Raw genomic sequence first — 24,210 nt, 5'->3', positions numbered from 1 at the left:
ACAGGCTTATCAGGGGCAACACTTTCCACGTAAGCAAGATTTTTGCTATGAAGAGACTTTCTTTAAAAGAAAACTGCATATCAGGAATTACACTTTGGGTTAAGTGATCTAAGTAATCTACAGAATATGAGCCTCAAACTGCGCAGGCTTATCAGGGACCACACTCCCAGCCTAGACTTGATTCTCATTTAGAAGAGACCTCATCTCAACAAAAAATTGCAAAAAAGTGTAATGTGTTGTCCCTGATTAGCCTGTGTGGACAGCATAGGCTTATCTGGGATGGCATTTAACATACATGCATTAAGGACAATTTTCCCAGAATGAGACTCATATTGTCCATGTGACCTGGCAATCATGTGACCTGGCAATCGTGACCTGGCAATCATTTGACCTGGCAATTTATCTATCAGAAATGTCTAAAAGGACTTCTTTTGTGTTCTAGCAGAGGTACCTGTCCAGACCAGCGGTAAGGCCCTAGTAACGCAGCTGCTAAACGACGACGTACCATGTCCCAGGACCACAGGTAGCTGAAACATCCGCTGCTGACAAATCCTTTACACTTCAAAACCACAGCTGCCAGGTGCATGGGAAGTTCCCCATGTGGGCAAGCTGATATCATGTGTACCTGGTGCAATAGGGAATATGTCAACTAAAGGCAATGGAGCCAGCGGTTCAGTGGTTGGTTCATTTTCCTGTAAAACACCTGTCACAATAGAACATCCGGTAGCTGGCATATTGTCCTTGTACCTGGTGTGTTTTGCATAGCTACCAGGAGCAACCAATTGCATTCATTATAGGGGATTGGTCGTGTTATCCGAATGCAACCATTCCACAGGTACCTGGTCTTCAGCCTCGTCATGTTACAGAACTAAACTCACAGGTTACTGGTGCAGCCGCAGGCCAATATCACCGCTGGCTACTACAGGTGTCCAGAAGCAGCTGTACACAAGATCACCGCTGGCTACTACAGGTGTCCAGGAGCAGCTGTACACAAGATCACCGCTGGCTACTACAGGTGTCCAGGAGCATCTGTACAGTTTGAGCATTAGAGCTGGGTTCTGGGTATACTGGACTTAATGTATATGAGTAGAGTGTCGTCAGCACAGGCTAATCAGAGACGGCACTTTAACGTTGAACACAAATCAAGTGTAGGCGGAAGTGTCCCTGATAAGCCTGTGGCTGCACAGGCAAATATGGGACATCACTTTATGCACATGCATAAAGCCCAGTTTTCCCAGAACCATGCTTATTATATGGCACCAGGATACCGTTTTACTAAGCTACTTACGCAATTCGTAGACTTACGCATATATTTTAAATGCAGTATATTTCCTTTAAATTTTTGCTACACTGACATATGGTAATGAATGAAATTCATAAAATAATGTTAGATTGCAAGTACAAATTAATTTGCATCAATCTGAAATAAATTAAATTCAATTATTTTAAAATATGTGCGTAAGTCTAAGACTTGCGTATGTTGCTTAGTAAAACGGTACCCTGATCCCTGTGACTGCTAACTTTGTGATACTTCCTGGAATTAGAAGGGATTTAAAAGGAACATGAACATGACTGATATGGGCATGGAGGATTTTATGATAAAGTACAGGATTGACAATTTACTATTTACTTGTAAAGATTTGCTTTGTGCTATTATTGAATATGTGACTGTGAAGTTAAATTTGAAGAAATTTTGTGAAAAGTGCTGGTATATAGGTAGGTAACAGTAAAGAAAAAGAATGCATAGAAATGATTTAGTGAACTGTAATTTGTTTTAACTTGATAATATAACTTGCATTGTTAAAGATGTGTTGATTCACAAAATAGAAATTAAAGTGCTCATAACAGTGTACACATTTTTTCATACGATTGTCTTAGACATTATGCCTAATTGTTACTGTTATTATTTTAGAGTTATTAGTGTAAATAGTGTTGTGTTTTCCTCTCGTATAAACACGATTAATTTACTTAACATTTTCATGATGTAAAGTTTTATAGCCAATATTAATGAAATTTCATCCACCATGATAGTCATATATGTAATTCATACTTCATTTATCAACTTTGTGTTATGTAAATAGAAGTTGTACATATGTATTTACATTATATTTAATTTTGTGTTCTGTTATTACAGTTCTTGTGCTTTACTGCATTCAGAGATAAGTACATCCCATTGCACCCTCATGGCTTTTTGTGATGTTGTTAATTTTCGTTTTAGAGACTTCTAACTAAGTGAGCATTCTGTTGCAGATGTATAGTGTTAAAGATTATATATATATTATCTATACATTTATTGTGTTATTTAAGATGTTTTCTTTAATCAAAACATAGAAAATTATATGTACTGGTTTGTGTATTTTTATGTGAAGTGAATGCACAATGCACCTTCCCTGTAGCTCATTTATTTATTTTTCTATTGCACATTATTGTCCCGGCATTACCGGTAGTTACCAAAAACAACAAGTAAAAATGTAGATGGATATGGGTATTAGGAAGTTTTACTGACAACAGGTTTGTGTAGTGTTTTGTTTCTTTTTTTTAGGTAAACCAACTAAAACATGTAGACAAACTTTGAATTTTGAAATGTAGGAAAGATTGCAATGAAAGGCAGCTTTTTTTAGCTCACCCGAGCACAACGTTCTCTCTTGTGATCACCTTTTGTCCGTCGTGCCTCGTCAACATATTGCCTTGTGAACACTCTAGAGGCCACATTTATTGTCTGATCTTCATGAAATTTGGTCAAAATATTTGTCCCATTGATACCTCGACTGAGTTTGAAACTGGGTCATGCTGGGTCAAAAACTAGGTCACTAGGTAAAAAAAAGAAAAACCTTGTGAACACTGTAGAAGTCACATTTGATGCCCAATCGTCATGTAACTTTGTCAAAATGTTTGTCTGAATGATATGTTGGTTGAGTTCAAAAATGGTTCCAGTCCGTTGAAAAACATGGCCGCCAGAGGGCGGGGCAGTATTCCTTATATGGCTATAGAGAAACCTTGTGAACACTCTAGAAGTCACAATTTTTGCCCAATCATCATGCAACTTGGTCAAAAAATTGGTTTCATTGATATCTCGAATGAGTTCATTTGCCCACAAGTGCATAACTGTGTTATGTCTGTTCCAAAGTTAGGTCAATATGTCATATTTATTAGAACTGTTAACTTCTTTGAAGTCTCAGGTGAGCGCCTTAGGACCAAAGGGTCCTCTTGTTGAGCAATCTTGCATGATTTAAGAGCAGCATTTTATATCACCTTAAGATTTACAGCGGTAATTGTGCTAATAATGTCAATTAATTTTATCGACAACTTCTTCTTTAGTAATATCCATCGTAAATTGATGCAAAGTTTGACATGAAAATGGTTGGTTATATTCATAAATTTATATGATGGTTAACATGAAAATGTCATTGAATTTTGCAGACACTTAGCGCAGCCATATATTATAAACAATCCACATTGTTTATTTTCAGTAAAATTGATTTTTATGATAAAACTTTCCCACTTAAACAATTTCTTTTATATATAAAAAAAACATGTAAAATACGATCTGGATATTTATGTCGCCCACCACTATAGTTGGGGACATATTGTTTTTGCCCTGTCTGTTGGTTTGTGAATTTGTTTGTTTGCCCCAACTTTAACATTTGCAATAACTTTTGCAATACTCAAGATAGCAACTTGATATTTTGCATGCATGTGTATCTCATGGAGCTGCACATTTTTTGTGGTGAAAGGTCAAGGTCATCCTTCAAGGTCAAAGGTCAAATATATAGCTTCAAAGCGGCGCAAAAGGGGACATAGTGTTTCTGACAAACACATATCTTGTTTTATGTAAAAATGGAGGAAAAAGGGTTTCTAATAGAGAAAACAAAGAAAATCGGACTGCAAATTATCAGCCATTTTAATTATTGCACAATCAGTTGATCATGTGACTATAAAATCGACAATTGTACATGGCATTATAATTTAGACAAGAATACAAATCGTCCTGTAAAGGTGTTTTTTGTGTGAGGGCATATATATGCTTTATATTCATTTTATGAATATTGATTTCAGTATTAAGTATTGAAAATTTGGCCACTTCAAATTGTTTAACTTGTTGAAATGAACCGCATATCGTTATGTAACTGGGTGTGGGTTCATGTACAAGAGCTATTAAAATAGGAGCGAAATTTGCCGTTGATTGCGTTGTTTAGGTGAGTATCTTATTCCTGCTGGCCAGGTTCCAGTGTTCTCTAGACTGTTTGCATATGTTCAATCCATGATCACATACTAAAGTATAAAGTTTTGTGCCATCACCTGTCTTGTGTAATTCTTTCGCAGAGAATACCGTGTCTTGTGTTGTGGCCATATTTAAGCCAAGCATTGAGGTGTGATACATGTTATGTTCTCTCTGTCAATCTGATATAAGCGTTCAATGGGTAATGTTTTTTTTGTTTATTTATTGGATTGAATTCCATTATATCCTTTAAAAAAGTATTTCTGTAAACAAAACTTTAAATAACCTTGCAGTGAATTTCACTGAAACTATGTATGGTAATCATATTAAACTTAAAGTTTTTTTATTTGTTGTATGAAACATTTTGTTGAGACTTAAAAGGAAACACAGTTCATTTCAGGAAATTCCGACTTTTTACATTTTCCGCTGAGTGGATAGTTTTGCTACACGTCTTTTAAGCTCACCTGATTGCTCAGGTGAGCTTTTGTGACCGGTCTTTGTCCGTCGTATGTCCGTCCGTCCGTTAACTTTTGCTCATAAACACTCTAGAGGCCACATTTCTTGTCCTATCTTCATGAAACTTGGTCAGAAGCTTTGTCCCAATAAATCTCTGCCGAGTTCGAAACTGGGTTGTGCCGGGTCAAAAACTAGGTCACTAGGTAAAAAAAAAAGAAAAACCTTGTAAACACTGAAGAAGTCACATTTCATGCCCAATCTTCATGTAACTTTGTCAAAACGTTTGTCTTAATATTATCTTGGTTGAGTTCAAAAGTGGTTTTGATCCATTGAAAAACATGGCCGCCAGTGGGCGGGGCAGTTTTCCTTATTTGGCTATAGAGAAACCTTGTAAACACTCTAGAAGTCACAATTATTGCCCAATCATCATGAAAGTTGGTCAAAACATTTGTTCAACTGATGTCTCGGACGAGTTCGAAAATGGTTGAGATTGGTGAAAAAACATAACCGCCAGTGGGCGGGGCATTTTACTCTATATGTATATAGTGGCAGTTTTCCTATTTGGCCATAGAGAAACCTTGTAAACACTCTAGAAGTCACAATTTGTGCCCAATCATCATGAAACGTGGTCAAAACATTGATTTTATTTATATCTCGGACGAGTTTGAAAATGGTCGGGATCGGTGAAAAAACATGGCCGCCAGTGGCGGGGCATTTTTCTCTAAATGTAAATAGTAAAAACATGTGAACACAGTAGAAGTTACATTTTTAGCCCAATTTTCATGAAATTTGCTCAGAACATGATGTTTCCTTGATACGAGAGTTGAGTTAAAAATGGTTCCGGTCAGTTGAATAACATGGCTGCTGGGAGGGGGGCAGTTTTCTCATTATGCCCCCCCCTGCCCCCCCCCCCCCTTTCGAAGAAGAGGGGGTATATTGTTTTGCTCATGTCGGTCTGTCCGTCCACCAGATTGTTTCCGGATGATAACCCAAGAGCGCTTATGCCAAGGATCATGAAACTTCATAGGTACATTGATCATGACTCGCAGATGACCCCTATTGATTTTCAGGTCACTAGGTCAAAGGTCAAGGTCACGATGACCCGAAATAGTAAAATGGTTTCCGGATGATAACTCAAGAACACTTATGCAGAGGATCATGAAACTTCATAGATACATGGATCATGACTCGCAGATGACCCCTATTGATTTTTAGGTCACTAGGTCAAAGGTCAAGGTCACGGTGACCCAAAGTAGTATAATGGTTTCCGGATGATAACTCAAGTACGCTTATGTCTAGGATTATGAAACTTCATAAATACATTTATCATGACTTGCAGATGACCCCTATCGATTTTCAGGTCACTAGGTCAAAGGTCAAGGTCATGATGACCCGAAATAGTAAAATGGTTTCCGGATGATAACTCAAGAACGCTTAGGCCTAGGATCGTGAAAATTCATAGGTACATTGATCATAACTCGTCGATGACCCCTATTGATTTTCAGGTCACTAGGTCAGAGGTCAAGGTCACGATGACCTGAAATAGTAAAATGGTTTCCGGATGATAACTCAAGAACGCTTAGGCCTAGGATCATGAAACTTCATAGGTACATTGATCATGACTCGTAGATGACCCCTATTGATTTTCAGGTCACTAGGTCAAAGGTCAGGCTGACCCTAAATAGTAAAATGGTTTCCAGATGATAACTCAAGAACACTTATGCCTAGGATCATTAAACTTCATAGGTACATTGATCATGACTTGAAGATGACCCCTATTGATTTTCTGGTCACTAGGTCAAAGGTCAAGATCACGGTGACCCGAAATAGTAAAATGGTTTCTGGATGATAACTCAAGAACGCTCATGCCTAGGGTCATGAAACTTCATAGGTACAATTATCATGACTCGCAGATTACCCCTATTGATTTTCAGGTCACTAGGTCAAAGGTCAAGGTTATGGTGACCTGAAATATTAAAATGGTTTCTGGATGTTAACTCAAGAACGCTTATGCCTAGGTAAATGAAACTTCAATGGTATATTGATCATGACTTGCAGATGACCCCTAAAGATTATCAGGTCACTAGGTCAAAGGTCAAGGTCACAGTGCCAAAAAACGTATTCGCACAATGGCTGTCAAGGTCACGGTGACTTAACTTAGAAAAATGGTTTCCGGATGATGACTCAAGAATGCTTACACCTAGGATCATGAAACTTCATAGGTACATTGATCATGACTCGCAGATGAAATAATGATGAAACTTGACCAGGATGTTTGTCTTGACAATATCTAGGTCAAGTTTGACATTTGGTAAAGATTGAAGGAACGGACTCCTCTCAGGTGAGCAAACTAGGGCCATCTTGGCCCTCTTGTTTTGTTTTTCCAAGATTTGAATTTTTCAATTTTGATTGTCTGACGAATATACAATGACAGTGTTATATTAGGAATTGTGATTTTATGCCCCCGGATCGAAAGATCGGGGGTATATTGTTTTTAGCCTGTCTGTGTGTCACTGTGTCAGTCAGTCAGTCATCCATTGTGTGTCCCAAAACTTTAACCTTGGTCATAACTTTTGCAATATTGAAGATAGCAACTTGGTATTTGGTGTGCATGTGTATCTCATGGACCTCCACATTTTAAGTTGTGAAAGGTCAAGGTCATACGTCAAGGTCAAAGGTCAAATATATGGCTTCAAAGCCGCGCAATAGGGGGCATTGTGTTTTTTACAAACACATCTCTTGTTTTGTTGTTGTTTTTTATTTCCAAATAATCCTTGATGCATTCATTACCTATTGTAAAATCAACACATTGTTCCAATTAATAATCTGCTTTTGCGTTTCTGTAAAATGTAACAAAAATCATAATTAATGACAACAATTATATTGCCTTATTGAAATATATCAAATTTTGAAATTTAAGAAAACTGGTTTTAATAATGTTGTTAAAGCTGGTCTTTTTGTACTTTGTGGACTATCTTTTATTTACCGGTATCTACTTATATGAATGATCGTACATGTAAGTTATGTAAGGTTCAAATACCAATTTGTATCGATAATCAAATTCTAGTTTAAAGTTTAATTTTGATTTTTTTTTTTTTTAATATATCTTACTTATTAAGACATTTAGCTCCAATGAATTATTTGCTGTTGTTTTCGTTGTAAGTTTAAATGCAGTTTCGAGTATGTCATCAACACTGGTTTCACACTCTCTTAAGGATTTCAGGATGACAATTTCATAATTTCATTATGATTATTTTAGCACACATTGATAAAGTTTGTAATTTCTCCTCTTTTCAGCTGATTTCCTACTTTTCAATATCTAAGTAATTTTACAAATAGATATTAACTTTGCTGGAATTATATACAAATGATTCAGCTGATTTCCTACTTTTCAATGTCAAAGTAATTTTACAAATATATAATAAATTGGCTTGAATTATATACAAATGAAGAATTTAGTTGAACCCTGTAATGGGAATAGGGCATTTTGATCCCCTGATGTGGTTCAGTAATCACACCCCTACTGATCTTGACTATTGCAGGTAAAGCTGATACAACATTTGACATACAGTAGAAAGTGTTATGTTAATAGTAAAAGACAGCTATAGGCGCATAAAGAAATGATTTTGACCAACATGTAAATAACTATCACGCAACTTCTCATTTAATTTGCCAACCTTAATGTAACAGGACAGTTGTTTTAGTATTTATGTGATTCATACTTTTTAGTCACTGCTTGTTTGCAAACCATGAAATATTAAAATTGCATCAATTTCATGTTACATCATCTCGTCACTTATGTGGATGTTGCTTAGAGCAAAAAAAGTGCTTCATGTCCATGATCATGCAGATAGAATTATGCCTACTTACATTCATATCAACAGTAGACTGCACTATGTTTAACATGGCTTTCTTTACCATTTTATGAAGTTCCGGTCGGTTTAATTTTGTTTTCCGTCATTCTGTTTTGTCTGTATATGTGCTTCACCCAAATGTGGGGTGGCTGCTATGGGACAGTCAGTGTAGACTATGTTGCAGTGAAAACTGTTTCTTTTTCTGTTTTATGTACATTTGTAAAGATATATAAAGTATTTGCCGTAATGGAGTTTGTGTCTTCTTTTTCCAGCCTCGTTTATTTCGAAAGTGTAACATAAAAATAGTGGCTTATTATCCCCACGCTTTTTGAAAAGCATGGGGATATTGTGGTTATCTCCGCCGTCCGTCCTGGCCACTATCTCCTCATACACTATTTGCACTAGAGCCTTGAAACTTACACACATGGTAGCTATGAGCATATGTGCGACCCTGCACTATTTGAAATTTTAATCTGACCCCTGGGTCAAAAGTTATGGGGGTTGTGGTGGGTCGGGTCAGAGATTTTCACTCATTTTTAGCTCTACTGGCCAAAGGCCCGAAGAGCTTGTCATGGCGCGGTTTCTGTCGTCCGTCCGTATGTTCGTGCGTTAGACTTTTTCTTGTTTACGCGATTAAGTCCACAGTTTTCATCTGATTCTTTTCAAACTTGTTCAGTGTCTTTATATTAAAGAGGACTCGAAACGTATTGAAAATGGGTTACATCAGAGTAAAAAGTCCAGAATTATCTCCCCTTGAATTTGAGAAAATTGTGAAATAAGGCTTGTTTATGCAATAAAGTCCACAGTTTTCATCCAATTATTATCCAACTTGCACAGTGTCTTTATCTGAATGATGAGGCAAACCCAATTGAAAATGAGCAATATCGGAGTTATAAGTCCAGAATGATCTCCCCTTGAATTTGAGAAAAAAAATGAAAATTCAGTTTTTTATGTGATAAAGTCCATAATTTTCATCCAATTCTTGGCAAACTTGCACAGTGTCTTTGTATCAATGAGGACGTAAAAAGAGCAATATGGAAGCAATAAGTCCAGAATGACTTCCCCTTGAATATGAGAAATTTTTGAAATCCCGCTTGTTTACGCAATTAATTCCACAGTTTTCATCCAATTTTTTTTATTTCCAAATGTGCACAGTATCTTTATATCAATGAGGACTTGAACCTTATTGAATATAAGCAGTATCGGAGAAATAAGTTCACAAAAATCTCCCCTTGAATTTCAGAAAATTCTCCTTGTTTGCACGATTAAGTACACAGTTTCCATCTTATTCTTCCCAAACTTGCACAGTGTTTATAGCAGTAGAGCGATTCAGGCCCTCATGGGCCTCTTGTTTATGTTATTTTACATTAACTTTTTCATATCTACACCGATTAACTTCAAACTGATACTGCACATCTCTTATGACAATACGGTTAACCTCAACTATGCATGGCCCCATTACCAACCCTGGGGCGCCCACTGGGTCAAACATGCAGCGTGGGAATATGCGTTGGCCTCTACTGCGCCATTTCTAGTTTTGGTTATTTTGCTATGGCAAAAACAACAAACATGCAATCGTATCGATGCAGTGCCCACTTTAATTTATAATATCATATTAGAACAGCTTCAAATGCAACGTCGCAAGCTCACGTTGTCAGGGATAATAAAATAACATTTTTAAACAAAAAGTCAGAAAATTGCTATTTGGCATTTACACAGCAGCACGAAATAAAATAATTAGTCCGTAAAAATCACTTGTATTTCTTGCCACGAGACTTAAACCTTTTAAATGCATTATGTTGTTAAATAGCTGCGCTCTGGCAAATGGAGCTACATGCATGTGCTTGAAAATGTCCCAGAATAGCCTGTGCAGTCAGGCTATTCAAGGACAACACTTTCCGCATATATGGTACTGTATTGTCACGAGCCGAGCGGTAGCTGTGATTTTTTACTTTCTTCAACTTTTCTAAACTTGAAGCTTTTGTTCAAGTTTAACATAGAACTAAAATGGACTCTGAGAAACAGTAAACTAAGAATAACATTTTTCCTATTCAATTGTTTTTTTAAATTGTCAAAACAAATATAAACCCAAGATTTATAACATTTTTAAATTTTATTCATTCATGACGAATAAATTAATAACAACTTTCAATATATATATTTCTTAACAGACAGATTAATTCTCAGACATTTATCATTACAATACAGCAATATACATGTTTCATGTTAAGTATTTGCACCCTCTATTTTATAATGTCCTAAAAAGATGATAAATGCAATTTATAAAATTCAGTCTTAATTTTAATAGCTAAGTCTTATTTAAAACTGTATTTTAAATGCTTATATAGACCGTTCCATAATTTAGTCATTACATAATTATCTCCCCTGAATTCTCTCCGCATCCGCCATTACACTGCTGCTTAACGATCGATAACAATAAGACAGCACCGATTATTGAACGGATGAATTTCTTTCTAAATTCTAAGGCCGTCATTACATAGTCTTGGTTGTCTTGGAAAACTAACACATTGACACATTAAAAAAAGCATTTAATTAAATTAAATGCAATATTTTTCATTTGATTATTTGCATCAATCTTTAAATCGTGTATGCCTTTGCATTCCAGTGTTTAATTGCCCCTTTGTTCTGCATAATCCGATTATCTCGTTTTGATCAGATATTGTCCAGACTTAACTAACCACATGGTGTCATAAACCACACTGGGTGGCAGATGACAGTCTGGTCATTAAACACAATTGATGATGCCACCATGTCTCATCTTCCTGGTAGTATTAAGCAGTTATTTGGTAAGATAATTTACCTCCGACATACTTAACAGTTGCCTTATAAGATATGTTACATATTTTACAATTTAAAAGTTATGTCCAATATAGAATATCAGAAATTGTACACCGTAAAGATACTAGCCCGTTTAATTTATGAAAAAATAAAGTATATAAAAAATAAAGTATATAAAAAAAATATAAAAATAAAACATTCAACGTATTTAGCGGGTATCGGTTAGTTAAAACTACGTCATTCCGTATGAAGATTTGATGTTACGGCAATGCACGAACGATATCATAAAACAATAAATTACATTTGACACCAAACAGAGGTAAAAAATATTTGAAAAAATATATATGTATATAAATATATGTGTGTTAAAATGTTAGATATGTGTCACTCATACTCACTAGTAACGAGTTTTCAATATACATGAGTACACAGTTCAATTTGCATCATATGAAGTTGTGTTTTTTCAGTTGTATGTTAATATTCCTCAAAAGCGTCATTCTTTGTACAAAACCCATCAAATTAAAATTACATGTAAATACTGTCATGTCCTTTGCTTTTAATATGGCTTTGTAGTATGTTTATTTTCAAAGCACTCCTTACACTTTCTAACACTCATTTCAAAGCACTCCTTACACTTTCTAACACTCATTTATTTATCACACTAGCGTCCTCATGCCATTGATAATTATATTTTTATAATTAGATGAATTACTATTGTAATTGATTGAAGCTTTTCTGCAAAAAAAATATTACGGCTTATGCATAGAGCTCTTTATTGTGTCAAATTGTCGGCCTTTCAGTCTTCAGATAATTTTTAATTTGATGCTTATGCCGCGTTTTTAAAGTTGCAAATAAATGTATTAATAAATTCGTTTGGCGCTTAATAATTTATTTTTGAAATATTATTTAGGTGTTTTTTATCGGAGTTTTTTTGTGTGGATTAATTGACTAAACATTTGGTGTCGTTATCCATATGTTTTGCGTTACTTCAAAGACCTATAAAATACAATTTTTAGTATTTTTAGCTTTATAGCTGTTAAATGACTCAAAGATGAAAATATAGATATATCACATAGATCGCATTCTCTTCATCTTCCGAATAATCACATAAAAGGTCGTCGAGATCAATATCACTCTCTCATGATAAAAAGCTCGTTTATTAACGTGACAAAATTCCATCTAAAAAATAAATATAAATCCAAACCACAATTTTTTATCTCTGATATCAGTTAGAACAAGAAAAATAATGGAAGGCGTATCAAAAATATCATACTTAAAATAATATGTAATGATTTTGGAATGTAGATTTTTACCAAATGAGATCAATTACAAACAATTAGCGGTAATTAATTGCGCGAGAATCTTTTATAAGTATTAATTAAAATATAATCTGCTTGATGTTGCGGCTATTAAAATCAACACAACAATACATGCGCGAATTGTTTGTGAAACGTTAAAAGTAACAAGTCTAATCAAAGACATAATATGAGCAACTGAACCGGCAAATTTTCGCCGATGATTACCACTTGTTTACAGATAACAAAAATAAATACACGAAAGCATTTTAAACATTTTATTTGTAACAATCAATCTCAACTTCAAACAATCATTTAAACAACAAAAATGTGATAATCGCCTCACATTAATTCATTAAGTAATTTATTTATCCGACAACGGTGAAGCGGGTATTCTCTATGTCTTTGGCTTTTGGAATCGCAGACTCGAACAAGTTAGCAGGTTACAATACACTAAATGATCGCTTCATGTAGGGCTGTACTCTCTAAAAAAATATCATAGTTTACAGGAAGGCATGTTTTACACTTTTTACCATTATTCAGGTGTTATCTTGCGGAGATAATGGTAGGGCATGAATAGGTGTTCACTACTGAATCCCTGAAATATGATACACTTGAAGACTATAGTAAACCATTGCACTAGAAAAGGTTACATTCCACTAGGAAACGGCCGAAAAAAAAAGTTGCAAAAACAGTCGATTTTGATTTGTGTCAAGTTCTTTCTTGCATTGTACATGACATATCTTTTTTATTGCATAAATCGATTCCGCTTAGAATGGCCTTTAAGAAAAGGTATGGTTATGGGGGTCTCTATGTGCAAAATGTTGCATTTATTTTCGCTCAAAGTTGTCGCTTTTACATTGAATTATATAGGGAAACTATTTGGTGTATTATGACCTAAACGCAAAACCAGGCCTAGTCACAAAGAAGCTGTATTTACAGAAAATCATCATTTTTTTAGTGAGATATGATGCGTTTTGGCAAATTTCACGGAAAAAATGCGTTTGTTTCACGAATTTAAGGAGCATCGTGAGTTTTTAAGAAAAAAATACGTTTTCAGAGGAAAATAAGAAAAAAAATGTACAAAAACTCGTCTTGAGCATCTCAAATCGCAACAGTTTGTGCTGAAAGAGCTCATGAACACGTTTTAATAGTTGTTTACTTCTTTTTCTACATAGCTTGTAACAATATTCAAGTATTTTGACCGATTGTAATTATTTAGGGTAATCGTTTTACGCCTGAACGCCCGTTATAAATCAAAGCTCCGAACGCGAAAGCCACATGGCTTATCAGGCGTTATAATAAAATGCATTTTCAAGCATTTCTACGTGAAAGATCGGTCTGAAAATTGGCATGCACATAGAAAATAGATTTATAAGTATCGAGAAGTGCTTATTTTTCGCGATGTTAACAGTAAACGTTGTCTTATACGCAAAACCAGGCCTAGTCACAAAGAAGCTGTATTTACAGAAAATCATCATTTTTTTAGTGAGATATGATGCGTTTTGGCAAATTTCACGGAAAAAATGCGTTTGTTTCACGAATTTAAGGAGCATCGTGAGTTTTTAAGAAAAAAATACGTTTTCAGAGGAAAATAAGAAAAAAATGTACAAAAACTCGTCTTGAGCATCTCAAATCGCAACAATTTGTGCTGAAAGAGCTCATGAACACGTTTTAATAGTTGTTTACTTCTTTTTCTACATAGCTTGTAACAATATTCAAGTATTTTGACCGATTGTAATTATTTAGGGTAATCGTTTTACGCCTGAACGCCCGTTATAAATCAAAGCTCCGAACGCGAAAACCACATGGCTTATCAGGCGTTATAATAAAATGCATTTTCAAGCATTTCTACGTGAAAGATCGGTCTGAAAATTGGCATGCACATAGAAAATAGATTTATAAGTATCGAGAAGTGCTTATTTTTCGCGATGTTAACAGTAAACGTTGTCTTATAGGTTACAATACACTAAATGATCGCTTCATGTAGGGCTGTACTCTCTAAAAAAATATCATAGTTTACAGGAAGGCATGTTTTACACTTTTTACCATTATTCAGGTGTTATCTTGCGGAGATAATGGTAGGGCATGAATAGGTGTTCACTACTGAATCCCTGAAATATGATACACTTGAAGACTATAGTAAACCATTGCACTAGAAAAGGTTACATTCCACTAGGAAACGGCCGAAAAAAAAAGTTGCAAAAACAGTCGATTTTGATTTGTGTCAAGTTCTTTCTTGCATTGTACATGACATATCTTTTTTATTGCATAAATCGATTCCGCTTAGAATGGCCTTTAAGAAAAGGTATGGTTATGGGGGTCTCTATGTGCAAAATGTTGCATTTATTTTCGCTCAAAGTTGTCGCTTTTACATTGAATTATATAGGGAAACTATTTGGTGTATTATGACCTAAACGCAAAACCAGGCCTAGTCACAAAGAAGCTGTATTTACAGAAAATCATCATTTTTTTAGTGAGATATGATGCGTTTTGGCAAATTTCACGGAAAAAATGCGTTTGTTTCACGAATTTAAGGAGCATCGTGAGTTTTTAAGAAAAAAATACGTTTTCAGAGGAAAATAAGAAAAAAATGTACAAAAACTCGTCTTGAGCATCTCAAATCGCAACAGTTTGTGCTGAAAGAGCTCATGAACACGTTTTAATAGTTGTTTACTTCTTTTTCTACATAGCTTGTAACAATATTCAAGTATTTTGACCGATTGTAATTATTTAGGGTAATCGTTTTACGCCTGAACGCCCGTTATAAATCAAAGCTCCGAACGCGAAAGCCACATGGCTTATCAGGCGTTATAATAAAATGCATTTTCAAGCATTTCTACGTGAAAGATCGGTCTGAAAATTGGCATGCACATAGAAAATAGATTTATAAGTATCGAGAAGTGCTTATTTTTCGCGATGTTAACAGTAAACGTTGTCTTATACGCAAAACCAGGCCTAGTCACAAAGAAGCTGTATTTACAGAAAATCATCATTTTTTTAGTGAGATATGATGCGTTTTGGCAAATTTCACGGAAAAAAATGCGTTTGTTTCACGAATTTAAGGAGCATCGTGAGTTTTTAAGAAAAAAATACGTTTTCAGAGGAAAATAAGAAAAAAAATGTACAAAAACTCGTCTTGAGCATCTCAAATCGCAACAATTTGTGCTGAAAGAGCTCATGAACACGTTTTAATAGTTGTTTACTTCTTTTTCTACATAGCTTGTAACAATATTCAAGTATTTTGACCGATTGTAATTATTTAGGGTAATCGTTTTACGCCTGAACGCCCGTTATAAATCAAAGCTCCGAACGCGAAAACCACATGGCTTATCAGGCGTTATAATAAAATGCATTTTCAAGCATTTCTACGTGAAAGATCGGTCTGAAAATTGGCATGCACATAGAAAATAGATTTATAAGTATCGAGAAGTGCTTATTTTTCGCGATGTTAACAGTAAACGTTGTCTTATAGGTTACAATACACTAAATGATCGCTTCATGTAGGGCTGTACTCTCTAAAAAAATATCATAGTTTACAGGAAGGCATGTTTTACACTTTTTACCATTATTCAGGTGTTATCTTGCGGAGATAATGGTAGGGCATGAATAGGTGTTCACTACTGAATCCCTGAAATATGATACACTTGAAGACTATAGTAAACCATTGCACTAGAAAAGGTTACATTCCACTAGGAAACGGCCGAAAAAAAAAGTTGCAAAAACAGTCGATTTTGATTTGTGTCAAGTTCTTTCTTGCATTGTACATGACATATCTTTTTTATTGCATAAATCGATTCCGCTTAGAATGGCCTTTAAGAAAAGGTATGGTTATGGGGGTCTCTATGTGCAAAATGTTGCATTTATTTTCGCTCAAAGTTGTCGCTTTTACATTGAATTATATAGGGAAACTATTTGGTGTATTATGACCTAAACGCAAAACCAGGCCTAGTCACAAAGAAGCTGTATTTACAGAAAATCATCATTTTTTTAGTGAGATATGATGCGTTTTGGCAAATTTCACGGAAAAAATGCGTTTGTTTCACGAATTTAAGGAGCATCGTGAGTTTTTAAGAAAAAAATACGTTTTCAGAGGAAAATAAGAAAAAAATGTACAAAAACTCGTCTTGAGCATCTCAAATCGCAACAGTTTGTGCTGAAAGAGCTCATGAACACGTTTTAATAGTTGTTTACTTCTTTTTCTACATAGCTTGTAACAATATTCAAGTATTTTGACCGATTGTAATTATTTAGGGTAATCGTTTTACGCCTGAACGCCCGTTATAAATCAAAGCTCCGAACGCGAAAGCCACATGGCTTATCAGGCGTTATAATAAAATGCATTTTCAAGCATTTCTACGTGAAAGATCGGTCTGAAAATTGGCATGCACATAGAAAATAGATTTATAAGTATCGAGAAGTGCTTATTTTTCGCGATGTTAACAGTAAACGTTTGTCTTATACGCAAAACCAGGCCTAGTCACAAAGAAGCTGTATTTACAGAAAATCATCATTTTTTTAGTGAGATATGATGCGTTTTGGCAAATTTCACGGAAAAAATGCGTTTGTTTCACGAATTTAAGGAGCATCGTGAGTTTTTAAGAAAAAAATACGTTTTCAGAGGAAAATAAGAAAAAAAATGTACAAAAACTCGTCTTGAGCATCTCAAATCGCAACAATTTGTGCTGAAAGAGCTCATGAACACGTTTTAATAGTTGTTTACTTCTTTTTCTACATAGCTTGTAACAATATTCAAGTATTTTGACCGATTGTAATTATTTAGGGTAATCGTTTTACGCCTGAACGCCCGTTATAAATCAAAGCTCCGAACGCGAAAACCACATGGCTTATCAGGCGTTATAATAAAATGCATTTTCAAGCATTTCTACGTGAAAGATCGGTCTGAAAATTGGCATGCACATAGAAAATAGATTTATAAGTATCGAGAAGTGCTTATTTTTCGCGATGTTAACAGTAAACGTTGTCTTATAGGTTACAATACACTAAATGATCGCTTCATGTAGGGCTGTACTCTCTAAAAAAATATCATAGTTTACAGGAAGGCATGTTTTACACTTTTTACCATTATTCAGGTGTTATCTTGCGGAGATAATGGTAGGGCATGAATAGGTGTTCACTACTGAATCCCTGAAATATGATACACTTGAAGACTATAGTAAACCATTGCACTAGAAAAGGTTACATTCCACTAGGAAACGGCCGAAAAAAAAAGTTGCAAAAACAGTCGATTTTGATTTGTGTCAAGTTCTTTCTTGCATTGTACATGACATATCTTTTTTATTGCATAAATCGATTCCGCTTAGAATGGCCTTAAAGAAAAGGTATGGTTATGGGGGTCTCTATGTGCAAAATGTTGCATTTATTTTCGCTCAAAGTTGTCGCTTTTACATTGAATTATATAGGGAAACTATTTGGTGTATTATGACCTAAACGCAAAACCAGGCCTAGTCACAAAGAAGCTGTATTTACAGAAAATCATCATTTTTTAGTGAGATATGATGCGTTTGGCAAATTTCACGGAAAAAATGCGTTTGTTTCACGAATTTAAGGAGCATCGTGAGTTTTTAAGAAAAAAATACGTTTTCAGAGGAAAATAAGAAAAAAAATGTACAAAAACTCGTCTTGAGCATCTCAAATCGCAACAGTTTGTGCTGAAAGAGCTCATGAACACGTTTTAATAGTTGTTTACTTCTTTTTCTACATAGCTTGTAACAATATTCAAGTATTTTGACCGATTGTAATTATTTAGGGTAATCGTTTTACGCCTGAACGCCCGTTATAAATCAAAGCTCCGAACGCGAAAGCCACATGGCTTATCAGGCGTTATAATAAAATGCATTTTCAAGCATTTCTACGTGAAAGATCGGTCTGAAAATTGGCATGCACATAGAAAATAGATTTATAAGTATCGAGAAGTGCTTATTTTTCGCGATGTTAACAGTAAACGTTGTCTTATACGCAAAACCAGGCCTAGTCACCAAAGAAGCTGTATTTACAGAAAATCATCATTTTTTTAGTGAGATATGATGCGTTTTGGCAAATTTCACGGAAAAAATGCGTTTGTTTCACGAATTTAAGGAGCATCGTGAGTTTTTAAGAAAAAAATACGTTTTCAGAGGAAAATAAGAAAAAAAATGTACAAAAACTCGTCTTGAGCATCTCAAATCGCAACAATTTGTGCTGAAAGAGCTCATGAACACGTTTTAATAGTTGTTTACTTCTTTTTCTACATAGCTTGTAACAATATTCAAGTATTTTGACCGATTGTAATTATTTAGGGTAATCGTTTTACGCCTGAACGCCCGTTATAAATCAAAGCTCCGAACGCGAAAACCACATGGCTTATCAGGCGTTATAATAAAATGCATTTTCAAGCATTTCTACGTGAAAGATCGGTCTGAAAATTGGCATGCACATAGAAATAGATTTATAAGTATCGAGAAGTGCTTATTTTTCGCGATGTTAACAGTAAACGTTGTCTTATAGGTTACAATACACTAAATGATCGCTTCATGTAGGGCTGTACTCTCTAAAAAAATATCATAGTTTACAGGAAGGCATGTTTTACACTTTTTACCATTATTCAGGTGTTATCTTGCGGAGATAATGGTAGGGCATGAATAGGTGTTCACTACTGAATCCCTGAAATATGATACACTTGAAGACTATAGTAAACCATTGCACTAGAAAAGGTTACATTCCACTAGGAAACGGCCGAAAAAAAAAGTTGCAAAAACAGTCGATTTTGATTTGTGTCAAGTTCTTTCTTGCATTGTACATGACATATCTTTTTTATTGCATAAATCGATTCCGCTTAGAATGGCCTTTAAGAAAAGGTATGGTTATGGGGGTCTCTATGTGCAAAATGTTGCATTTATTTTCGCTCAAGTTGTCGCTTTTACATTGAATTATATAGGGAAACTATTTGGTGTATTATGACCTAAACGCAAAACCAGGCCTAGTCACAAAGAAGCTGTATTTACAGAAAATCATCATTTTTTTAGTGAGATATGATGCGTTTTGGCAAATTTCACGGAAAAAATGCGTTTGTTTCACGAATTTAAGGAGCATCGTGAGTTTTTAAGAAAAAAATACGTTTTCAGAGGAAAATAAGAAAAAAAATGTACAAAAACTCGTCTTGAGCATCTCAAATCGCAACAGTTTGTGCTGAAAGAGCTCATGAACACGTTTTAATAGTTGTTTACTTCTTTTTCTACATAGCTTGTAACAATATTCAAGTATTTTGACCGATTGTAATTATTTAGGGTAATCGTTTTACGCCTGAACGCCCGTTATAAATCAAAGCTCCGAACGCGAAAGCCACATGGCTTATCAGGCGTTATAATAAAATGCATTTTTCAAGGCATTTCTACGTGAAAGATCGGTCTGAAAATTGGCATGCACATAGAAAATAGATTATAAGTATCGAGAAGTGCTTATTTTTCGCGATGTAACAGTAAACGTTGTCTTATACGCAAAACCAGGCCTAGTCACAAAGAAGCTGTATTTACAGAAAATCATCATTTTTTTAGTGAGATATGAGGCGTTTTGGCAAATTTCACGGAAAAAATGCGTTTGTTTCACGAATTTAAGGAGCATCGTGAGTTTTTAAGAAAAAAATACGTTTTCAGAGGAAAATAAGAAAAAAATGTACAAAAACTCGTCTTGAGCATCTCAAATCGCAACAATTTGTGCTGAAAGAGCTCATGAACACGTTTTAATAGTTGTTTACCTTCTTTTTCTACATAGCTTGTAACAATATTCAAGTATTTTGACCGATTGTAATTATTTAGGGTAATCGTTTACGCCTGAACGCCCGTTATAAATCAAAGCTCCGAACGCGAAAACCACATGGCTTATCAGGCGTTATAATAAAATGCATTTTCAAGCATTTTCTACGTGAAAGATCGGTCTGAAAATTGGCATGCACATAGAAAATAGATTTATAAGTATCGAGAAGTGCTTATTTTTCGCGATGTTAACAGTAAACGTTGTCTTATAGGTTACAATACACTAAATGATCACTTCATGTAGGGCTGTACTCTCTAAAAAAATATCATAGTTTACAGGAAGGCATGTTTTACACTTTTTACCATTATTCAGGTGTTATCTTGCGGAGATAATGGTAGGGCATGAATAGGTGTTCACTACTGAATCCCTGAAATATGATACACTTGAAGACTATAGTAAACCATTGCACTAGAAAAGGTTACATTCCACTAGGAAACGGCCGAAAAAAAAAGTTGCAAAAACAGTCGATTTTGATTTGTGTCAAGTTCTTTCTTGCATTGTACATGACATATCTTTTTTATTGCATAAATCGATTCCGCTTAGAATGGCCTTTAAGAAAAGGTATGGTTATGGGGGTCTCTATGTGCAAAATGTTGCATTTATTTTCGCTCAAAGTTGTCGCTTTTACATTGAATTATATAGGGACACTATTTGGTGTATTATGACCTAAACGCAAAACCAGGCCTAGTCACAAAGAAGCTGTATTTACAGAAAATCATCATTTTTTTAGTGAGATATGATGCGTTTTGGCAAATTTCACGGAAAAAAATGCGTTTGTTTCACGAATTTAAGGAGCATCGTGAGTTTTTTAAGAAAAAAATACGTTTTCAGAGGAAAATAAGAAAAAAAATGTACAAAAACTCGTCTTGAGCATCTCAAATCGCAACAGTTTGTGCTGATGAAAGAGCTCATGAACACGTTTTAATAGTTGTTTACTTCTTTTCTACATAGCTTGTAACAATATTCAAGTATTTTGACCGATTGTAATTATTTAGGGTAATCGTTTACGCCTGAACGCCCGTTATAAATCAAAGCTCCGAACGCGAAAGCCACATGGCTTATCAGGCGTTATAATAAAATGCATTTTCAAGCATTTCTACGTGAAAGATCGGTCTGAAAATTGGCATGCACATAGAAATAGATTTATAAGTATCGAGAAGTGCTTATTTTTCGCGATGTTAACAGTAAACGTTTGTCTTATACGCAAACCAGGCCTAGTCACAAAGAAGCTGTATTTACAGAAAATCATCATTTTTTTAGTGAGATATGATGCGTTTTGGCAAATTTCACGGAAAAAATGCGTTTGTTTCACGAATTTAAGGAGCATCGTGAGTTTTTTAAGAAAAAAATACGTTTTCAGAGGAAAATAAGAAAAAAATGTACAAAAACTCGTCTTGAGCATCCTCAAATCGCAACAATTTGTGCTGAAAGAGCTCATGAACACGTTTTAATAGTTGTTTACTTCTTTTTCTACATAGCTTGTAACAATATTCAAGTATTTGACCGATTGTAATTATTTAGGGTAATCGTTTACGCCTGAACGCCCGTTATAAATCAAAGCTCCGAACGCGAAAACACACATGGCTTATCAGGCGTTATAATAAAATGCATTTTCAAGCATTTCTACGTGAAAGATCGGTCTGAAAATTGGCATGCACATAGAAAATAGATTATAAGTATCGAGAAGTGCTTATTTTTCGCGATGTTAACAGTAAACGTTGTCTTATAGGTTACAATACACTAATGATCGCTTCATGTAGGGCTGTACGCTCTAAAAAATATCATAGTTTACAGGAAGGCATGTTTTACACTTTTTACATTATTCAGGTGTTATCTTGCGGAGATAATGGTAGGGCATGAATAGGGTGTTTCACTACTGAATCCCTGAAATATGATACACTTGAAGACTATAGTAAACCATTGCCACTAGAAAAAGGTTACATTCCACTAGGAAACGGCCGAAAAAAAAAGTTGCAAAAACAGTCGATTTTGGATTTGTGTCAAGTTCTTTCTTGCATTGTACATGACATATCTTTTTTATTGCAAAATCGATTCAGCTTAGAATGGCCTTTAAGAAAAGGTATGGTTATGGGGGTCTCTATGTGCAAAATGTTGCATTTATTTTCGCTCAAAGTTGTCGCTTTTACATTGAATATATAGGGAAAACTATTTGGTGTATTATGACCTAAACGCAAAACCAGGCCTAGTCACAAAGAAGCTGTATTTTACAAGAAATCATCATTTTTTTAGTGAGATATGATGCGTTTTGGCAAATTTCACGGAAAAAAAAAATGCGGTTTGTTTCACGATTTAAGGAGCATCGTAGTTTTTAAGAAAAAATACGTTTTCAGAGGAAAATAAGAAAAAAAAAATGTACAAAAACTCGTCTTGAGCATCTCAAATCGCAACAGTTGTGCTGAAAGAGCTCTATGAACACGTTTTTAAATAGTTGTTTACTTCTTTTTCTACATAGCTTGTAACAATATTCAAGTATTTTGACCGATTGTAATTATTTAGGGTAATCGTTTTACGCCTGAACGCCGTTATAATCAAAGCTCCGAACGCGAAAGCCACATGGCTTATCAGGCGTTATAAATAAAATGCATTTTCAAGCATTTCTACGTGAAAGATCGGTCTGAAATTGGCATGCACATAGAAAATAGATTTATAAGTATCGAGAAGTGCTTATTTTTCGCGATGTTAAGCAGTAAACGTTGTCTTATACGCAAAACCAGGCCTAGTCACAAAGAAGCGTAGTTTACAGAAATCAATCATTTTTTTAGTGAGATTGATTCGGTTTTGGCAAATTTCCAACGGAAAACATGCGTTTGTTTCACGATTTTAAGGAGCATCGTGAGTTTTTAAGAAAAAAAATACGTTTTCAGAGGAAATAAGAAAAAAAATGTACAAAAACTCGTCTTGAGCATCTCAAATCGCAACAATTTGGTGCTGAAGAGCTCATGAACACGTTTTTAATAGTTGTTTACTTCTTTTTCTACATAGCTTGTACAATATTCAAGTATTTTGACCGATTGTAATTAATTTAGGGTAATCGTTTTACGCCTGCACGCCCGTTATAAATCAAAGCTCCGAACGCGAAAACCACATGGCTTATCCAGGCGTTTATAATAAAATGCATTTTCAAGCATTTCTACGTGAAAGATCGGTCTGAAAATTGGCATGCACATAGAAAATAGATTTATAAGTATCGAGAAGTGCTTATTTTTTCGCGATTGTGAACAGTAAACGTTGTCTTATAGGTTAAATACACTAAATGATCGCTTCATGTAGGGCTGTACCTCTCTAAAAAATATCATAGTTTACAGAAGGCATGTTTACACTTTTTACCATTATTCAGGTGTTATCTGCGGAGATAATGGTAGGGCATGAATAGGTGTTCACTACTGAATCCCTGAAATATGATTACTTGAAGACTATAGTAAACCATGCACTAGAAAAGGTTACATTCCACTAGGAAACGGCCGAAAAAAAAAGTTGCAAAAACAGTCGATTTTGATTGTGTCAAGTTCTTTCTTGCATTGTACATGACATATCTTTTTATTGCATAATCGATTCCGCTTAGAATGGCCTTTAAGAAAAGGTTTGGTTATGGGGGTCTCTATGTGCAAAAATTTGCATTTATTTTCGCTCAAAGTTGTCGCTTTTACATTGAATTATAAGGGAAACTATTTGGTTGTGTATTATGACCTAAACGCAAAACCACGCCTAGGCACAAAGAGCTGTATTTACAGTGAAAATCATCATTTTTTTAGTG

The 24,210-nt window shown here is 34.9% G+C and overlaps 1 protein-coding gene across 2 annotated transcripts in view; it reads left to right on the top strand.

Moving 5' to 3' along the window:
- Positions 1-8,776, top strand: part of LOC127874327 (uncharacterized) — a 47,280-nt gene extending 38,504 nt beyond the window's left edge. The window contains exon 6 of one of the 2 annotated variants that reach the window (XM_052418575.1): positions 446-8,776. In XM_052418575.1, coding sequence (XP_052274535.1) covers positions 446-531 — 86 coding nt within the window. In that variant the 3' untranslated portion in view covers positions 532-8,776. Of the gene's footprint in view, positions 1-442 lie in introns of both variants that reach the window. The other variant, XM_052418574.1, reaches the window with a different exon arrangement.
- The last annotated feature ends 15,434 nt before the right edge of the window (positions 8,777-24,210 follow it).

This window comes from Dreissena polymorpha, chromosome 3 (genome assembly GCF_020536995.1).
Source record: "Dreissena polymorpha isolate Duluth1 chromosome 3, UMN_Dpol_1.0, whole genome shotgun sequence".
Lineage (NCBI taxonomy): Eukaryota > Metazoa > Mollusca > Bivalvia > Myida > Dreissenidae > Dreissena > Dreissena polymorpha.
This window is presented reverse-complemented; position numbering and strand designations above follow the sequence as displayed.